The sequence below is a fragment of the Streptopelia decaocto genome, assembly GCF_964273445.1.
Source record: "Streptopelia decaocto genome assembly, contig: HAP1_SCAFFOLD_1360, whole genome shotgun sequence".
NCBI classification, from domain to species: Eukaryota; Metazoa; Chordata; class Aves; order Columbiformes; family Columbidae; genus Streptopelia; species Streptopelia decaocto.
The window spans coordinates 2,110-22,873 of record NW_028115204.1 but is presented as its reverse complement, the minus strand read 5'-3'; the positions used below and the strand labels follow the sequence as shown (position 1 = coordinate 22,873).

At 62.6% G+C, this 20,764-nt stretch overlaps 1 protein-coding gene across 1 annotated transcript in view; it reads left to right on the top strand.

The window, feature by feature from the left end:
- Positions 1 to 20,165, top strand: part of LOC309452870 (calmodulin-regulated spectrin-associated protein 3-like) — a gene marked incomplete at its 5' end in the record, with an annotated part of 34,205 nt that extends 14,040 nt beyond the window's left edge. Inside the window, 11 exon segments of the mRNA XM_082077530.1 lie at positions 1,485 to 1,609; positions 1,719 to 1,777; positions 1,911 to 3,026; positions 3,645 to 3,757; positions 4,284 to 4,527; positions 6,095 to 6,176; positions 8,202 to 8,252; positions 8,255 to 8,311; positions 11,598 to 11,716; positions 19,763 to 19,879; positions 19,881 to 20,165. Of these exon segments, the coding sequence (XP_081933656.1) occupies positions 1,485 to 1,609; positions 1,719 to 1,777; positions 1,911 to 3,026; positions 3,645 to 3,757; positions 4,284 to 4,527; positions 6,095 to 6,176; positions 8,202 to 8,252; positions 8,255 to 8,311; positions 11,598 to 11,716; positions 19,763 to 19,879; positions 19,881 to 20,066 (2,269 nt within the window).
- Positions 20,166 to 20,764: the final 599 nt, after the last annotated feature.

Below are 20,764 nucleotides of genomic sequence, written 5' to 3'. Positions count from 1 at the left end.
CGGGCGTGGGGTCTGGAGGTCTGGGGGGGGCAGATATGGGGTCCCGGGGGTGGGGGGTCTGGGGGGGGCAGATATGGGGGTCTGAGGGTGCTGGGGGGCAAATATGGGGGTCTGGAGGTCTGGGGGGCAGATATGGGGGTCTGACGGGGGGGGGGGGCAGATATGGGGGTCCCGGGGGCGGGGGTCTGGGGGGGCAGATATGGGGGTCTGAGGGTGCTGGGGGCAAATATGGGGGTCTGGAGGTCTGGGGGGCAGATATGGGGGTCTGACGGGGGCGGGGCAGATATGGGGGTCCCGGGGGTGGGGGGGTCTGGAGGTCTGGGGGGGTAGATATGTGGGTCTGAGGGTGCTGGGGGCAGCTATTGGGGTCTGGAGGTCTGGGGGGGCAGATATGGGGGTGCCGGGGGTGGGGTCTGGAGGTCTGGGGGGGCAGATATGGGGGTCCCGGGGGTGGGGGGTCTGGGGGGGCAGATATGTGGGTCTGAGGGTGCTGGGGGGCAAATATGGGGTCTGGAGGTCTGGGGGGCAATATGGGGGTCTGGGGGTGCTGGGGGCAGATATGGGGTCTGGATGTCTGGGGGGGCAGATATGGGGGTCCCGGGGGTGGGGGGGTCTGGAGGTCTGGGGGGGTAGATATGTGGGTCTGAGGGTGCTGGGGGCAGCTATTGGGGTCTGGAGGTCTGGGGGGGGCAGATATGGGGGTGCCGGGGGTGGGGTCTGGAGGTCTGGGGGGGGCAGATATGGGGGTCCGGGGGTGGGGGGGTCTGGAGGGGGCAGATATGTGGGTCTGAGGGTGCTGGGGGGCAAATATGGGGGTCTGGAGGTCTGGGGGGGCAGATATGGGGGTCTGGGGGTGCTGGGGGCAGATATGGGGGTCTGGATGTCTGGGGGGGCAGATATGGGGGTCCCAGGGGGTGGGGGGTCTGAGGGTGCTGGGGGGCGGATATGGGGGTCTGGAGGTCTGGGGGGGCAGATATGGGGGTCTGAGGGGCAGATATGGGGGTTGTGGGGGGTCTGGAGGGGGGGCAGATATGTGGGTCTGAGGGTGCTGGGGGCAGATATGGGGGTCCTGGGGGGTGGGGTCTGGAGGTCTGGGGGGGGGCCAGATATTTGGTTCTGAGGGGGGGTGTGGGGCAGATCTGGGGGTCCTGGGGGTGGGGGTCTGGAGGTCTGGGGGGGCAGATATGGGGGTCTGAGGGTGCTGGGGGCAGATATGGGGGTTCCGGGGGGGTGAGGTCTGGAGGTCTGGGGGGGGGGGGGCAGATATTTGGTTCTGAGGGGGGGTGTGGGGCAGATCTGGGGGTCCCAGTGGATGGGGGGGGTCATGGGGCAGATTTGGGGTGCTATGCGGGTGCAGCTCCCCAGATGGGGATATGGGGCGGGGGGGGGGGAAGGGGCAAACCCATTACCATGGGGTTATTCTGGTGGTGATGGGGGGGGAGATGTGGGGCAGCCCCATAACCACCCCCCCTTGCCCCCCACAGCCACCCCCTGTCCCAAGCCGTGTCCTTCAGCATCCCCTTCGGTTTGGACAGCGACGTCGACATCGTCATGGGCAAGAACCCCTTAATTTCGGGGGGGTCCCGCGACCCCTTACCCCGCTCGGCCAGTAGCGACAGCCTGGCCGCTGCCCCCCCCGCCACCACCACCCCCCCCTCCCCCATAAATTCCCCCCCAGCCCCCCAGAACCGCCCCCCAGTATTGAAGAGGCGCTTCAGAGCGCCTCCTCCCCGACGGGGCCCCCGATGCCTTTTACCTTCACTCCCCAGACCCCCCCCACCAATATCGGGGACCCCCCCACCAATATCGACCCCCTCATTGATCTCCCCGACCCCCAAAACCCCCCAGACCCCCCCAAAACCCCATTATCCGCGCCCCCCCCCCCCCGCACCATGACCAACTTCGCCGAGCGCAAGAAGAAACTGGAGGAGGCCGCCATTCCTGTCACCCCAATAGGGGGGGTTCCCGCTTTAAGCGGGGGGTCCCCCCAAACTTACCCCCCCCAGAACATCTCGGGGGGTCCCCCCGAAGGCTTGAGCGCCGAGATGAGCCAACTGGGGGCCCGTTTGGAGGAGAAACGACGCGCCATCGAGGCGCAGAAGCGCCGCATCGAGGCCATTTTTGCCAAGCACAGGCAGCGCCTGGGGCGCAGCGCCTTCCTTCAGCTGCACGGGGCAGACCATGAGGAGGACGCGGGGGGGGGCGAAGCTTCCAGGGATAAGAAACAAGTGACGTTCGCCCCCCCGGTTGTGCCGACGCCACGGTACGAAGCGGCTGTTGCCAAATTGAGCTCGGCGCTTGACTCGCTACAGTCGGACATGGAGCGGTTGAGTCGCCAACAGCAACGCTTGCTCCGCGACTCCCCCGCCGGCCACGCGTGGATCATCCCGGTGGCGAAGTCTCAAGGGGGGACCGTACCAACGCCGCCGCCGCCGAGAGGGGGGACCCCGGGCGCTACCAAAACGCCGGGGTCGCCCTCTCCGGCTCGCAAAGCGGGGGGGACGCCCCCAAGCAAAACGCCGCCGCCCCCCCCGGCGGCCCCACGCAGCCCCCGGCGGGCGCGCCCCGTGGAATTGAAGCTGCCCCCTTTAAATCGGGTGCTGACCCCCCCCCACGACGTGGATACGCTGCCCCACCTCCGCCGCTTCTCCCCCAGCAGCGTCCCCGTGCAGACGCGCTGCTCCATTCATTTCGATGATGACATTGGGGACAATGGGGACAGTGGGGACGGTGACAACAAAGCGGGGGCGGTGGTGGGAAAACCGCCCCCCCCTGACTCGCCTGAGCCCCCCGAATTGGGGACTGGGGGGGTCACGGATGCCCCGCGCCCCGTGGGGACCCCACGCGTGTCCGGCGATGGCACCAGCGACGCGTCGTCCCCCGGGGAGCGGCGGGAGGTGACGGTGACACATGGGGACGAGGACGAAGAGGAGGAGGAGGAAGGGCTGGGGGACTCGCTGGAGGGGTCCCCCACGCAAGGGGGGGGCGGCAGAGACCCACGGAGCAGCATGGGGTTCTTCTTCACGGTACGGGGGCGATGGGGGGACGGGGGGACAATGGGGGGACAGAGGGACGATGGGGGGACAGGGGGACAATGGGGGAATGGTGGGATGGGGGGACAGTGGGGGGACAGGGGGACAATGGGGGATGTGGGGATAATGGGATGTGGGGGCAGTGGGGGGACAGGGGGACATGGGGATAATGGGATGTAGGGACAATGGGGGGACATAGGGGATAATGGGATGTGGGGACATGGGGACAATGGGATGTGGGGGCAGTGGGGGGGGACATGGGGACAATGGGGGACATGGGGACAATGGGATGTGGGGACAGTGGGGGGACATGGGAAAATGTGGGGACAATTGGAGGATGTGGGCACAATGGGGGGACATGGGGACAATGGGGGGACATGGGGATAATGGGATGTGGGGACAATGGGGGGATGGGGGGACAATGGGGGGACATGGGGACAATGGGAGGATGTGGGGACAGTGGGATGGGGGGACATGGGGACAATGGGGGACATGGGGACAGTGGGATGTGGGGACAGTGGGATGGGGGGACAATGGGGGACATGGGGACAATGGGAGGATGTGGGGACAGTGGGATGGGAGGATGTCCCAATGTCCCCTCGATGTCCCCAGGACGAGTGTCCCCCCGATGTCCCCGTGTCCCCGCGCCGGGCGGGTTTCCTGGAGCGCCAGCGGCACCGGGAGGAGACGAGACAGCGACACCAGTCGGGGGGGGACCCGCCCAGGTGAGGGGACACCCCCTTGGGGACACCCCCTGGGGACACCCCCCGTGGGGACACCCCCCGTGGGGACACCCCCGGGGACACCCCTGGGGGTCTGGGTGAGGGGACAGGGTTTGGGGGATTGGGGGGGGGGGGTCTGTCCCATCATCCACTCCTCCCAGGGGGGGTTCAGAGGGGTGGGGGTCTCACCCATTTCTCCCCCCACCCCAGGGTGCAAGGGGGGGTCTCACCCCATGTAACCCCAAGGGTGCAGTGGGGGGGGGGGGTGTCACCCCATATCCCACCCAAGGGTGCAGTGGGCGGGGGTGTCACCCCATGTCCCCCCCAAGGGAGCAGGGTGGGTGCTGGGGGGTCTCACCCCATGTGACCCCAAGGGTGCAGTGGGCGGGGGGGGGGTCTCACCCCATGTCCCCGGTCTCACCCCATGTCCCCCCCAAGGATGCACAGTGGGGATCTCACCCCATGTCCCCCCCAAAGGGGTGCAGGGTGGGTGCTGGGGGGTCTCACCCCCTGTCCCTTCCCTCCCCAGGGACGCCCCCGCCCCCCCGCGCCCCCCCGCGGAGGAGGGGGGTTCCCGCCGGGGGGGGTTCACGCGCCAGGAGTACGAGCGGCGGCAGCAGCTGAAGCTGATGGACGAGCTGGACAAGGTGCTGAGACCCCCCCGGGGCCCCCCCCGGGGACCCCCCTCCCGCGGACCCCCCCACCGCGGGCCCCGCGGCCCCGCGCCTGCGACGACTCCGCCCTCAACGCCGCCACGCACAAGGGGCTGCTGGGTACGTTGGGGACATGGGGACATGGGGGACATGACATGGGGACAGGAGGGGAATGGGGGACATGGGGACATGGGGGGGATGTGGGGGACATTGGGGACATGGGGCGCATGGGGGACATGGGGACATGGGGGACATGGGGGGACATGGGGACATGGGGGGACATGGGGACATGGGGGACATGACATGGGGACAGGAGGGGAATGGGGGACATGGGGACATGGGGGGGATGTGGGGGACATTGGGGACATGGGGCGCATGGGGGACATGGGGACATGGGGGACATGGGGGGACATGGGGACGTGGGGGCATGGGGGATGTGGGGAACATGTGGGGCATGGGGGACATGGGGGGACATTGGGGATTGGGGGACATGGGGACATGGGGGGGACATGGGGGATATGGGGGGACATTGAGGATATGGGGACATGGGGTACATGGGGGGACATTGGGGATATGGGGACATGGGGGGCATTGGGGACATGGGGGGACATTGGGGATATGGGGGACATTGGGGACATGGGTGACTTGGGGGGGACGTTGGGGATATGGGGACATGGGAGGCATGGGGGACATTGGGGACATGGAGACATTTAGGGGACATTGGGGACATGGGGGGCAGGGGGGACATGGAGACATTTAGGGGATATTGGAGACATGGGGGACATTGGGGACATGGGGGGGACGTGGGGGGCATTGGGGACATGGGGATATGGGGGACTTGGGGAGGACATGGAGACATTTAGAGGACATTGGTGGCATGGGGGGCATGGGGGACACTGGGGACATGGGACATTGGGGATATGGGGATATGGGGGACATTGGGGACATGGGGGGGACGTGGGGACATGGGGGGACACTGGGGACATGGGGGGACATTGGGGACATGGGGGGGATGTGGGGACATGGGGGGACACTGGGGACATGGGGGGACATTGGGGATATGGGGACATGGGGGGACATGGCACATGGGGAACGTGGGGACATGGGGGGCATGGGGGATATGGGGGAACATTTGGGATATGGGGACATGTGGGGCATGGGGGACATGGGGGGACATGGGGATATGGGGGGACATGGGGGACTTGGGAGGGACATGGAGACATTTAGGGGACATTGGGGACATGGGGGATGTGGGGGACATTGGGGCCATGGGGACATGGGAGGCATGGGGGACATGGCGGGGACATGGAGGACATGGGGGGACATTGGGGATATGGGGACATGGAGACATTTAGGGGACACTGGGGACATGGGGGACATGGAGGGGACATGGAGGACATGGGGAACGTTGGGGACATGGGGACGTGGGGACATGGGGGGCATGGGGGATATGGGGGGACATTGGGGATATGGGGACATGGGGGGACATTGGAGACATGGGCGGACATGGGGGGACACTGGGGACATGGGGCCATTGGGGACATGTGTGGAGGGACATGGGTGGGGGTGGGGGGGGGGACATAGACCCCCAATGGCTCCTCAGGCCAGGGCGGGGACACTGGGGGACACACCGGGGGGGGTCCCTGTGTCCCCGTGTCCCCCCCCCCGTGACACGTGTCCCCCCCAGGCTCCCGGCTGTCCAAGGTCTATTCCCAGAGCTCCCTGTCCCTGTCCACGGTGGGACACGAGGCCGGGGGGGGGACACCCAGGTGAGGGGGGGGGACTCGGAGGGGGGGGGCTGGGGGGACACCCAGGTGAGGGGGGGGGCTCGGAGAGGGGGGGGCTGGGGGGACACCCAGGTGAGGGGGGGGCTCGGAGAGGGGGGGGACACCCAGGTTGGGGGGGGGGGGACTCGGAGAGGGGGGGGCTGGGGGGGGCAGGGTGGGGGGAGTGAGAGTCTGGGTGGGGGGGGTCAAGGTGTTTGGGGGTGTCAGGGGCTGGGGGGGGCAGGAGGGGGTGGGGGGGCAGGGGGGGACATGAGGAAGGGTGATGGGGGGGGGGCTGGGGGGGTCCAGAAGTTGAGGTGGGGGTCAAGGTGTAGGGGTCAGGGGGGGTTGAGGGGTCGGGGGGTGGGGTCAAGGAGGGGTCAAGGTGGGGGTGAGGGGTTGGGGGTGTCAGGGGGGCCGGGGGGTCATGGGTTGGGGGGGGTCAGTGGGGTCAGGGGGGGTCAGTGGGGTCGGAGGGTTCAGTGGGGTCAGGGGTCAGTGGGGTCAGGGGGTGCAGGGGGGTCAGTGGGGTCAGTGGGGTCAGTGGGGTCAGGGGGGTCAGTGGGGTCAGTAGGATCAGTGGGGTCAGGGGGGTCAGGGGGTTCATTGGGGTCAGGGGGTTCAGGGGGGTCAGTGGTCAGTGGGGTCGGGGTTTCATTGGGGTCAGGGGGTTCAGGGGGGGGTCAGTGGGGTCGGGGGGTCATTGGGGTCAGGGGTGGGTCAGTGGGCCAGGGGTCAGTGGGGTCAGTGGGGTCAGGGGGTTTAGTGGGGTCAGGGGGGTCAGTGGGGTCGGGGGGGTCAGTGGGGTCAGGGGGTTTGGGGGGGTCAGGGGTGTCAGTGGGTTTGGGGGGGTCAGTGGGGTCAGGGGTCAGCGGGGTCAGGGGTGCGTCAGTGGGGTCGGGGGGGTCAGTGGGGTCAGGGGGTTCATTGGGGTCAGGGGTGAGTCAGGGGGTTCAGGGGGGGTCAGTGGGGTCAGGGAGTCAGGGGGTTCGGGGGGGGTCATTGGGGTCAGGGGTCAGTGGGGTCAGGGGGTTCAGGGGGGTCAGTGGGGTCAGGGGTCAGTGGGGTCAGGGGGTTTGGGGGGGTCATTGGGGTCAGGGGGTTTGGGGGGTTCAGTGGGGTCCGGGGGGTCAGGGGGTTCAGGGGGGGTCAGTGGGATCGGGGGGGTCCGTGGGGTCGGGGGGGTCATTGGGGTCAGGGGGTTCAGGGGGGTCAGTGGGGTCAGGGGTCAGTGGGGTCAGGGGGGTCAGTGGGGTCAAGGGGTTCGGGGGGGGTCAGTGGGGTCAGGGCGTTCAGGGGGTTCAGGGGGGGTCGGTGGGGTCAGGGGTCAGTGGGGTCAGGGGTGGGTCGGGGGGGTCAGTGGGGTCAGTGGGGTCAGGGGGTCAGTGGGGTCGGGGGGGTCAGTGGGGTCAGGGGATTTGGGGAGGTCAGTGGGGTCAGGGGTCAGTGGGGTCATTGGAGTCAGGGGGTTCGGGGGGGTCAGTGGGGTCAGGGGGTTCAGGGGGGTCAGTGGGGTCGGGGGGGTCAGTGGGGTCAGGGGGTTTGGGGGGGGTCATTGGGGTCGGGGGGGTCAGTGGGGTCAGGGGATTTGGGGAGGTCAGTGGGGTCAGGGGTCAGTGGGGTCATTGGAGTCAGGGGGTTCGGGGGGGTCAGTGGGGTCAGGGGGTTCAGGGGGGTCAGTGGGGTCGGGGGGGGTCAGTGGGGTCAGGGGGTTTGGGGGGGTCATTGGGGTCAGGGGGTTCAGGGGGGTCAGGGGTCAGTGGGGTCAGGGGTGCGTCAGTGGGGTCGGGGGGGTCAGTGGGGTCAGGGGGTTCAGGGGGGTCAGTGGGGTCAGGGGTCAGGGGTCAGTGGGGTCAGGGGTGGGTCGGCGGGGTCAGTGGGGTCAGGGGGTTCAGGGGGTTCATTGCGGTCAGGGGATTCGGGGGGGGGTCAGTGGGGTCAGGGGGTTCGGGGGGGGTCATTGGGGTCAGGGGGTTCAGGGGGGTCAGTGGGGTCAGGGGTCAGGGGTCAGGTGTCCCGTGTCCCCAGCCGGGCCGTGTCCCCGTCGGCCCCGCTGTCCCCCGGGCGCGTCCCCGCGGGGCGGGACTGGGACAACGACTCCAGCGCCTCCTCCCCCGCCTCGGGCCCCGAGTACTCGGGTGAGTGTCCCCGTGTCACCTGGCACCCCGGGTCACCCCCCCCATGTCACCTCTGTCACCCCCCGGGTCACCCCCGGGGTCACCTCTGTCACCCTGTGTCACCCCCCAGGTCACCTGTCACCCCGGGTCACCCCCCGGGTCACCCCCCGGGTCACCTCTGTGTCCCCGAGCGTCCCCATGTCACCTCTGTCACCCCGGGTCACCCCCGTGTCACCCCCCCTGTCACCTCTGTCACCCTGTGTCACCCCCCGAGTCACCTCTGGCACCCCGGGTCACCCCCCATGTCACCTCTGTGTCCCCGAGTACTCGGGTGAGTGTCCCCGTGTCACCTCTGTCACCCCGGGTCACACCCCGTGTCACCCCCCATGTCACCTCTGTCACCCCGTGTCACCCCCCCCCATGTCACCTCTGTGTCCCCGAGTACTTGGGTGAGTGTCCCATGGCACCTCTGTCACCCCCCATGTCACCGAGTGCAAGGGTGAGTGTCCCCATGTCACCTCTGGCACCCCGTGTCACCCCCCCCGGGTCACTTCTGTGTCCCCGAGTGCAAGGGTGAGTGTCCCCATGTCACCTCTGGCACCCCATGTCACCCCCCATGTCACCTCTGTGTCCCCGAGTACTCGGGTGAGTGTCCCCGTGTCACCTCTGTCACCCCGGGTCACCCCCAGTGTCACCCCCTGTGTCACCCCGTGTCACCTCTGTCACCCCATGTCACCCTGTGTCACCCCCCCTGTCACCTCTGTCACCCTGTGTCACCCCCCGAGTCACCTCTGGCACCCTGGGTCACCCCCCCCGTGTCACCTCTGTGTCCCCAAGTACTCGGGTGAGTGGCCGCATGGCACCTCTGTCACCCCCCATGTCACCGAGTGCAAGGGTGAGTGTCCCCATGTCACCTCTGTCACCCCATGTCACCCCCCCCGGGTCACTTCTGTGTCCCCGAGTGCAGGGGTGAGTGTCCCCATGTCACCTCTGGCACCCCATGTCACCCCCCATGTCACCTCTGTGTCCCCGAGTACTCGGGTGAGTGTCCCCGTGTCACCTCTGTCACCCCGGGTCACACCCCGTGTCACCCCCCGTGTCACCTCTGGCACCCCGTGTCACCCCCCCCGTGTCACCTCTGTGTCCCCAAGTACTCGGGTGAGTGTCCCATGGCACCTCTGTCACCCCGGGTCACGCCCCGGGTCACCCCCCTGGGTCACTTCTGGCACCCCGTGTCACCCCCCGTGTCACCCCTGTGTCCCCGAGTACTCTGGTGAGTGTCCCATGTCACCTGTCACCTCCTGTCACCCCCAGTGTCACCCCCCCATGTCACCTTTGTCACCCCATGTCACCCCCCATGTCACCCCCCGTGTCACCTCTGTCACCCCGTGTCACCCCCCCGTGTCACCTCTGTGTCCCCAAGTGCACGGGTGAGTGTCCCCACGTCACCTCTGTCACCCATCCCCACAATGTCCCCGTGTCCCTGTCCCCATCCTGCAGGTCCCCTTGTCCCCTGTGTTCCCATGTCCCCAATGTCCCATGTCCCTGTCCCACAGGTCCCCATGTCCCATGTCCCATGTCCCCATGTCCCATGTCCCCATGTCCCTGTCCCCGTGTCCCCATGTCCCCATGTCCCCATGTCCCCATGTCCCATGTCCCATGTCCCTGTCTCCATGTCTCATGTCCCCATGTTCCAATGTCCCTGTCCCATGTCCCTGTCCCTGTCCCCATGTCCCCTGTGTCCCCATGTCCCATGTCCCAATGTCCCATGTCCCTGTCCCCATGTCCCATGTCCCCATGTCCCATGTCCCATGTCCCCATGTCCCCTGTGTCCCAATGTCCCATGTCCCCATGTCCCATGTCCCCATGTCCCATGTCCCTGTCCCCATGTCCCATGTCCCCAATGTCCCTCAGTGTCCCCCAATGTCCCCAATGACCCCCATGTCCCCATGTCCCATGTCCTGTGTCCCCAGTCCCCTGATGTCCCCAATGTCCCATGTCCCCGTCCCACAGGTCCCTGATGTCCTCATGTCCCATGTCCCTGTGTCCCTGTGTTGCCAATGTCCCCATGTCCCCATGTCCCATGTCCCTGTCCCCATGTCCCCATGTCCCCAATGTCCCCAATGTCCCCAATGTCCCCATGTCCCATGTCCTGTGTCCCCAGTCCCCTGATGTCCTCAATGTCCCATGTCCCCATGTCCCCATGTCCCCATGTCCCCAATGTCCCCATGTCCCAATGTCCCATGTCCCTGTCCCATGTCCCATGTCCCCAACGTCCCCTGTGTCTCCAATGTCCCCATGTCCCAGTGTCCCATGTCCCTGTCCCATGTCCCTATGTCCATGTCCCCAATGTCCCGTGTCCTCAATGTCCCCAATGTCCCCTGTGTCCCCAATGTCCCCTGTGTCCCCGATGTCCGCACTGTCCCCAATGTCCCCGATGTCCCCCATGTCCCCAACGTCCCCTGTGTCCCCAATGTCCCCACTGTCCCCAATGTCCCCCATGTCCCCCATGTCCCCAATGTCCCCAGTGTCCCCAACGTCCCCAATGTCCCCACTGTCCCCCATGTCCCCAATGTCCCCAGTGTCCCCAACGTCCCCAATGTCCCCACTGTCCCCAATGTCCCCCGTGTCCCCAATGTCCCCAATGTCCCCAGTGTCCTCAATGTCCCCAATGTCCCCAATGTCCCCTGTGTCCCCAGTGTCCCTGATGTCCCCACTGTCCCCACTGTCCCCAATGTCCCTGATGTCCCAAATGTCCCCTGTGTCCCCAATGTCCCCGATGTCCTCAATGTCCCCTATGTCCCCTGTGTCCCCAATGTCCCCAGTGTCCCCAATGTCCCCAATGTCCCCAGTGTCCTCAATGTCCCCAATGTCCCCTGTGTCCCCAGTGTCCCTGATGTCCCCACTGTCCCCAATGTCACTGATGTCCCCGATGTCCCCCATGTACCCCATGTCCCCAATGTCCCCTGTGTCCCCAGTGTCCCCAACGTCCCCAATGTCCCCTGTGTCCCCTGTGTCCCCAATGTCCCCAATGTCCTCAATGTCCCCAATGCCCCCAATGTCCCCAATGTCCCCAGTGTCCCCAACGTCCCCAATGTCCCCACTGTCCCCAATGTCCCCAGTGTCCCCAATGTCCCCTGTGTCCTCAATGTGCCCAACGTCCCCTGTGTCCCCTGTGTCCCCAATGTCCTCAATGTCCCCAATGCCCCCAATGTCCCCAGTGTCCCCTGTGTCCCCAATGTCCCCACTGTCCCCAATGTCCCCAGTGTCCCCAGTGTCCCCAACGTCCCCGATGTCCCCTCCGCAGGTCCCCGCCTGTACAAGGAGCCGAGCGCCAAGTCCAACAAGCACATCATCCACAACGCGCTGGCCCATTGCTGCCTGGCCGGCCGCGTCAACGAGCCGCTCAAGCTGCGCGTGCTGCAGGTGACACGGGGACACCAGGGACACAGGGACACCGGGGGGGACACGGGGGAACACCCCCCCGGGGGACACGGGGACAGTGGGACACACACAGGACACCCTGGGGGTGGTTGGGAAACACAGAAGGTGCGTGTGCTGCAGGTGACACGGGGACATGGGGGACACGGGGGGACATGGGGGACATGGGGACATGGGGGGACACCACGGGGACATGGGGGGACATGGGGAAACACGCCCCCATGGGGACTCGGGGGGACACAGGGACATGGGGGGACACAGGGGGACATGGGGGGACACGGGGGAACACCCCCCCGGGGGACACGGGGACAGTGGGACACACTGGGGACACCTTGGGGACACACACAGGACACCCTGGGGGCGGTTGGGAAACACAGAAGCTGCGTGTGCTGCAGGTGACATGGGGACACAGAGGGACACAGGGACACGGGGGGACACAGGGGGACATGGGGGGACACAGGGGAACACCCCCCCGGGGGACACGGGGACATTGGGACACACTGGGGACACCTTGGGGACACACACAGGACACCCTGGGGGTGGTTGGGAAACACAGAAGCTGCGTGTGCTGCAGGTGACATGGGGACATGGGGGGACACAGGGGGACATGGGGACATGGGGGACACCACAGGGACACGGGGCGACATGGGGAAACACGCCCCCATGGGGACTCGGGGGGACACAGGGACATGGGGGACATGGAGGGACATGGGGGGACACGGGGGAACACCCCCCCGGGGGACACGGGGACATTGGGACACACTGGGGACACCTTGGGGACACACACAGGACACCCTGGGGGCGGTTGGGAGCCCCAGAAGCTGCGTGTGCTGCAGGTGACACGGGGACATGGGGACATGGGGGGACACAGGGACACGGGGACATGGGGGGACACCACAGGGACACGGGGGACACGGGGGGACATGGGACATGGGGGACACAGGGGGACATGGGGGACACGGGGGGACATGGGGGGACACAGGGACACGGGGGACACGGGGGGACATGGGACATGGGGGCATAGGGGACATGGGGGGCACGGGGACATTGGGACACCCTGGGGATGGTTGGGAGCCCCAGAAGGTGCGTGTGCTGCAGGTGACACGGGGACATGGGGGACACAGGGGGACATGGGGGGACACAGGGACATGGGGGACACGGGGGGACATGGGGGACACGGGGACATTGGGACACCCTGGGGATGCTTGGGAGCCCCAGAAGGTGCGTGTGCTGCAGGTGACACGGGGACATGGGGGGACACAGGGGGACATGGGGGGACACGGGGACACGGGGGACACGGGGGGACATGGGACATGGGGGACACAGGGGGACATGGGGGGACACAGGGACACGGGGGACACGGGGGGACATGGGACATGGGGGACACAGGGGGACATGGGGGGACACAGGGACACGGGGGACACGGGGGGACATGGGGGGACACAGGGACACGGGGGACACGGGGGGACATGGGACATGGGGGACACAGGGGGACATGGGGGACACAGGGGACATGGGGGGACATGGGGACATTGGGACACCCTGGGGATGGTTGGGAGCCCCAGAAGCTGCGCGTGCTGCAGGTGACACGGGGACATGGGGACATGGGGGGACATGGGGGGACATGGGACATGGGGGACACAGGGGGACATGGGGGGACACAGGGACACAGGGGACACGGGGGGACATGGGGGACACGGGGGGACATGGGGGGACACAGGGACACGGGGGACACGGGGGGACATGGGACATGGGGGACACAGGGGGACATGGGGGGACACGGGGACATTGGGACACCCTGGGGATGGTTGGGAGCCCCAGAAGGTGCGTGTGCTGCAGGTGACACGGGGACATGGGGACACAGGGGGACATGGGGGGACACAGGGACACGGGGGGACATGGGACATGGGGGACACGGGGGGACATGGGGGGACACAGGGACACGGGGGACATGGGGGGACATGGGACATGGGGGACACAGGGGGACATGGGGGGACACAGGGACACGGGGGGACATGGGGGACACAGGGGGACATGGGGGGACACAGGGGGACATGGGGGACACGGGGGGACACGGGGGGACATGGGGGACACGGGGGGACACAGGGACACGGGGGACACGGGGGGACATGGGACATGGGGGACACAGGGGGACATGGGGGGACACAGGGACACGGGGGGACATGGGACATGGGGGACACGGGGGGACATGGGGGGACACAGGGACACGGGGGACATGGGGGGACATGGGACATGGGGGACACAGGGGGACATGGGGGGACACAGGGACACGGGGGGACATGGGGGACACAGGGGGACATGGGGGGACACAGGGGGACATGGGGGACACGGGGGGACACGGGGGGACATGGGGGACACGGGGGGACACAGGGACACGGGGGACACGGGGGGACATGGGACATGGGGGACACAGGGGGACATGGGGGACACAGGGACACAGGGGACACGGGGGGACATGGGACATGGGGGACACAGGGGGACATGGGGGGACACAGGGACATGGGGGACACGGGGGGACATGGGACATGGGGGACACAGGGGGACATGGGGGACACGGGGACAGTGGGACACACTGGGGACACCCCTGGGGGTGATGTCCCCCCCATGAATTCCATGTCCCCCCCATTTAACCCTTGTGTGTCCCCCCCCTGGAGGTGGAGAAGAGCAGGTTGGGGTGTCCCCAATGTAACTGTGTCCCCCATTAATGTCCCCCCCCCATGAATTCCATGTCCCCCCATTAATTCCATTATGTCCCCCCCATTAATTCCATGTCCCCCCTTAATTCCATGATGTCCCCCCCTTAATTCCATGTCCCCCCTTAATTCCATGATGCCCCCCCATTAATTCCATGATGTCCCCCCCTTAATTCCATGATGTCCCCCCCCATTAATTCCATGTCCCCCCATTAATTTAATGATGTCCCCCCATTAATTTAATGATGTTCCCCCCCCGCCATGAATTCCATGTCCCCCCATGAATTCCATGATGTCCCCCCATTAATTCAATGTCCCCCCCCCAGGAGGTGGAGAAGAGCAGGTTGGGGTGTCCCCAATGTAACTGTGTCCCCCATTAATGGCCCCCCCATTAATTCCATGATGTCCCCCCCATTAATTCCATGATGTCCCCCCATTAATTTAATGATGTCCCCCCCATTAATTCCATTATGTCCCCCCCATTAATTCCATTATGTCCCCCATTAATTCCATTATGCCCCCCCCATTAATTCCATGATGTCCCCCCCCATTAATTTAATGATGTCCCCCCCATTAATTCCATGATGTCCCCCCCATTAGTTCCATGTCCCCCCCCCAGGAGGTGGAGCAGAGCAGGTTGGGGTGTCCCCCCCATTAATTTATTGATGTCCCCCCCCATGAATTCCATGTCCCCCCATTAATTTAATGATGTCCCCCCCCCCATGAATTCCATGCCCCCCCATTAATTCCATGATGTCCCCCAATTAATTTAATGATGTGTGTCCCCCCCATGAATTCCATGTTCCCCCATTAATTTAATGATGTCCCCCCATTAATTTAATGATGTCCCCCCCATGAATTCCATGTCCCCCCCCTTAATTCCATGATGACCCCCCCATGAATTCCATGTCCCCCCATTAATTTAATTATGTCATCCCCCCCATTAATTCCATGTCCTCCCAGGAGGTGGAGCAGAGCAGGTTGGGGTGTCCCCCCCCATTAATTTAATGATGTCCCCCCCCATGAATTCCATGTCCCCCCATTAATTTAATGATGTCCCCCCATGAATTCCATGATGTCCCCCCCGTGAATCCCATGTCCCCCCATTAATTTAACGATGTCCCCCCCCCATTAATTCAATGTCCCCCCCCCAGGAGGTGGAGAAGAGCAGGTTGGGGTGTCCCCAATGTAACTGTGTCCCCCATTAATGTCCCCCCCCATGAATTCCATGTCCCCCCATTAATTTAATGATGTCCCCCCATTAATTCCATGTCCCCCTATTAATTTAATGATGTCCCCCATTAATTCAATGATGTCCCCCATTAATTCTATGATGTCCCCCCATTAATTTAACCATGTCCCCCCTCATGAATCCCATGTGTCCCCCCCCCCAGGAGGTGGAGCAGAGCAGGGTTGGGGTGTCCCCCCCAAGTTTAATGTCCCCCCCATTTAACCCTGCATCCCCTCCATTAATTCAATGCCCCCCCCATTAATTCCATGTCCCCCCCACTTAGCCCCCCCCAGGAGATGGAGAAGAGCAGGTGGGGTGTCCCCAATGTAACTGTGTCCCCCCCCTTAATTCCATGATGTCCCCCCATTAATTTAATGATGTCCCCCCCATTAATTCCATTATGTCCCCCCCATTAATTCCATGATGTCCCCCCATGAATTCCATGTCCCCCCATTAATTTAATGATGTCCCCCCCCCATTAATGCCATGATGTCCCCCCCATTAATTCCATGTCCCCCCATGAATTCCATGATGTCCCCCCCATGAATTCCATGCCCCCCCATTAATTCCATGATGTCCCCCCATGAATTCCATGTCCCCCCATTAATTCCATGATGTCCCCCCATTAATTCCATGATGTCCCCCCCATGAATCCCATGTCCCCCCATTAATTTAATGATGTCCCCCCATTAACTTAATGATGTCCCCCCATCAGCTTAATGATGTCCCCCCATGAATTCCATGCCCCCCCATTAATTCCATGATGTCCCCCCCATGAATTCCATGTCCCCCCATTAATTCCATGATGTCCCCCCATTAATTCCATGATGTCCCCCCCATGAATCCCATGTCCCCCCATTAATTTAATGATGTCCCCCCATTAACTTAATGATGTCCCCCCATCAGCTTAATGATGTCCCCCCATGAATTCCATGTCCCCCCCATTAATTCCATGATGTCCCCCCCATGAATTCCATGTCCCCCCATTAATTTAATGATGTCCCCCCCCCATTAATGCCATGATGTCCCCTCCATTAATTCCATGTCCCCCCATTAATTTAACTATGTCCCCCCCCATGAATTCCATGTCCCCCCATTAATTCCATGTCCCCCTATTAATTTAATGATGTCCCCCATTAATTCAATGATGTCCCCCCATGAATTCCATGATGTCCCCCCCATGAATTCCATGTCCCCCCATTAATTCCATGATGTCCCCCCCATGAATTCCATGTCCCCCCATTAATTCCATGATGTCCCCCCATGAATTCCATGATGTCCCCCCCATGAATCCCATGTCCCCCCATTAATTTAATGATGTCCCCCCATTAACTTAATGATGTCCCCCCATCAGCTTAATGATGTCCCCCATGAATTCCATGATGTCCCCCCCATGAATTCCATGATGTCCCCCCCCATGAATTCCATGTCCCACCCATTAATTCCATGATCTCCCCCCCATGAATCCCAGTCCCCCCATTAATTTAATGCTGTCCCCCCCCCATTAATTCAATGTCCCCCCCCCAGGAGGTGGAGCAGAGCAGGTTGGGGTGTCCCCAATGTAACTGTGTCCCCCATTAATGTCCCCCCCATGAATTCCATGTCCCCCCATTAATTTAATGATGTCCCCCCCATTAATTCCATGTCCCCCCCCATTAATTCCATTATGTCCCCCATTAATTCCATGTCCCCCCCCATTAATTTAATGATGTTCCCCCCATGAATTCCATGTCCCCCCCATTAATTCCATGATCTCCCCCCCCATTAATTCCATGTCCCCCCCCATTAATTCCATTATGACCCCCCCATGAATTTCATGTCCCCCCATTAATTCCATGATCTCCCCCCCCATGAATTCCATGCCCCCCCATTAATTCCATGATGTCCCCCCATTAATTCCATGTCCCCCCATTAATTTAATGATGTCCCCCCCCCATTAATGCCATGATGTCCCCTCCATTAATTCCATGTCCCCCCATTAATTTAACTATGTCCCCCCCCATGAATTCCATGTCCCCCCATGAATTCCATGTCCCCCCATTAATTTAATGATGTCCCCCATTAATTCAATGATGTCCCCCCATGAATTCCATGATGTCCCCCCCATGAATTCCATGATGTCCCCCCATGAATTCCGTGTCCCCCCATTAATTCCATGTCCCCCCCATTAATTTAATGATGTCCCCCCCATTAATTCCATGTCCCCCCCATTAATTCCATGACCCCCCATTAATTCAATGATGTCCCCCCCATTAATTCCATGATGTCCCCCCATTAATTCCATGTCCCCCCATTAATTTAATTCCATGTGTCCCCCATTAATTTAATGATGTCCCCCCATTAATTTAATGATGTCCCCCCCCATTAATTCCATGATGTCCCCCCCATTAATTCCATTAATTCCATGTCCCCCCATTAATTTAATGATGTCCCCCCATGAATTCCATGTCCCCCCATTAATTCCATTACGTCCCCCCATTAATTCCATGTCCCCCCCATTTATTCTATGATGTCCCTCCCATTAATTCCATTATGTCCCCCCCATGAATTGCATGTCCTCCCATGAATCCCAGTCCCCCCATTAATTTAACGATGTCCCCCCATTAATTTAACGCTGTCCCCCCCCCATTAATTCAATGTCCCCCCCCCAGGAGGTGGAGCAGAGCAGGTTGGGGTGTCCCCAATGTAACTGTGTCCCCCATTAATGTCCCCCCCATGAATTCCATGTCCCCCCATTAATTTAATGATGTCCCCCCCATGAATCCCATGTCCCCCCATTAATTTAATGATGCCCCCCCATTAATTTAATGATGTCCCCCCCCACCATGAACTCCATGTCCCCCCCCAGCAGGTGGAGAAGAGCAGGGTTGGGATGTCTCCCAATGTAACTGTGTCCCCCCCATTAATTTAATGATGTCCCCCCCATTAATTCCATGTCCCCCCCCCATTAATTCTGTGATGTCCCCCCATTAATTCAATGATGTCCCCCCCATTAATTCCATGTCCCCCCATTAATTCCATGATGTCCCCCCATTAATTCCATGTCCCCCCATTAATTCCATGTCCCCCCCCATTAATTCCATGTCCGCCCCCGGGAGGTGGAGAAGAGCAGGTTAGGGTGTCCCCCCCCATTAATTCCATGATGTCCCCCCCATTAATTCCATGTCCCCCCCAGGAGGTGGAGCAGAGCAGGTTGGGGTGTCCCCTTCCAGTTTAATGTCGCCCCCCCCCATTAATTTAATGATGTCCCCCCCCATTAATTCCATGTCCCCCCATCAATTTAACGATGTCCCCCCATTAATTTAACGCTGTCCCCCCCCCATTAATTCAATGTCCCCCCCCAGGAGGTGGAGAAGAGCAGGTTGGGGTGTCCCCAATGTAACTGTGTCCCCCATTAATGTCCCCCCCCATGAATTCCATGTCCCCCCATTAATTTAATGATGTCCCCCATTAATTTAACGCTGTTCCCCCCCCCCCAGGAGGTGGAGAAGAGCAGGTTGGGGTGTCCCCAATGTAACTGTGTCCCCCATTAATGTCCCCCCCATGAATTCCATGTCCCCCCATTAATTCCATGATGTCCCCCCCATGAATCCCATGTCCCCCCATTAATTTAATGATGTCCCCCCCCCAGGAGGTGGAGAAGAGCAGGGTTGGGGTGTCTCCCAATGTAACTGTGTCCCCCCCATTAATTTAATGATGTCCCCCCCCATTAATTCCATGTCCCCCCCCCATTAATTCTGTGATGTCCCCCCATTAATTCAATGATGTCCCCCCCATTAATTCCATGTCCCCCCATTAATTCCATGATGTCCCCCCATTAATTCCATGTCCCCCCATTAATTCCATGTCCCCCCCCATTAATTCCATGTCCGCCCCCGGGAGGTGGAGAAGAGCAGGTTAGGGTGTCCCCCCCCATTAATTCCATGATGTCCCCCCCATTAATTCCATGTCCCCCCCAGGAGGTGGAGCAGAGCAGGTTGGGGTGTCCCCTTCCAGTTTAATGTCGCCCCCCCCGTTAATTTAATGATGTCCCCCCCCATGAATCCCATGTCCCCCCATTAATTCCATGATGTCCCCCCCCCCCAGGAGGTGGAGAAGAGCAGCGCCCACCACTTCCTGATCCTGTTCCGCGAGGGCGGCTGCCAGTTCCGGGCGCTGTACACGCTGGAGCCCGGCGACCCCCCCGAGCTGCGGCGGCTGGCGGGGGGGGGGGCCGCGCGCCGTCCCCCTCCCCATGGTCAAGGGCATCTTCAAGTACAACTCGGACCAGAAGCGCTTCAGCCAGATCCCGGCCAAGACCATGTCCATGAGCGTGGACGCCTTCACCATCCAGAGCCACCCCTGGCCCCCCCGCAAGCCCCCCACCCCCAAGAAGGGCACCCCCAAGTGAGGGGGGGGGCTGGGGGGGGGGGGGGGATAAGGGGTGGATCCCCCCCCACACCTGAAATCTGGGGATAGGGTGACAAAGGTGGATGTGACCCAGAACCACCCCCCCCAAAAGGAATGGTACCTCCCAAGTGAGGGGGGGACACTGAAAGGGCTGCCCCCCCCCAAAAGCAATGGCACCTCCCAAGTGGGGGGAGACACGCAAAGGTGAATCTGACCCAGAACTCCCCCTCAAAAGGAATGGTACCTCCCAAGTGAGTTGGGGACACAGAAAGGGCTGCCCCCCTCCCCCCCCCAAAAAAGAAATGGTACCTCCCAAGTTGGGGGAGACACGGTGACAAAGCTGGATCTGACCCAGAACCCCCCCACCAAAAGGAATGGTACCTCCCAAGTGAGGGGGGAGACACAAAGGGACCCCCACCCCCAAGAAGGGCACCCCCAAGTGAGGGGGGGGGGCTGGGGGGGGGGGGGGGATAAGGGGTGGATCCCCCCCCCCCCCACCTGAAATCTGGGGATAGGGTGACAAAGCTGGACCTGACCCAGGGAACCCCCCAATGCAAATACCCCCCCATCCCAAAAGAAATGGTACCTCCCAAGTGAGGGGGGGCCGGGGGGGGGGGATAAGGGGTGGATCCCCCCCACCCGAAATTTGGGGACAGGGTGACACAACTGGACCTGACCCAGAACCACCCCCCCGCAAAG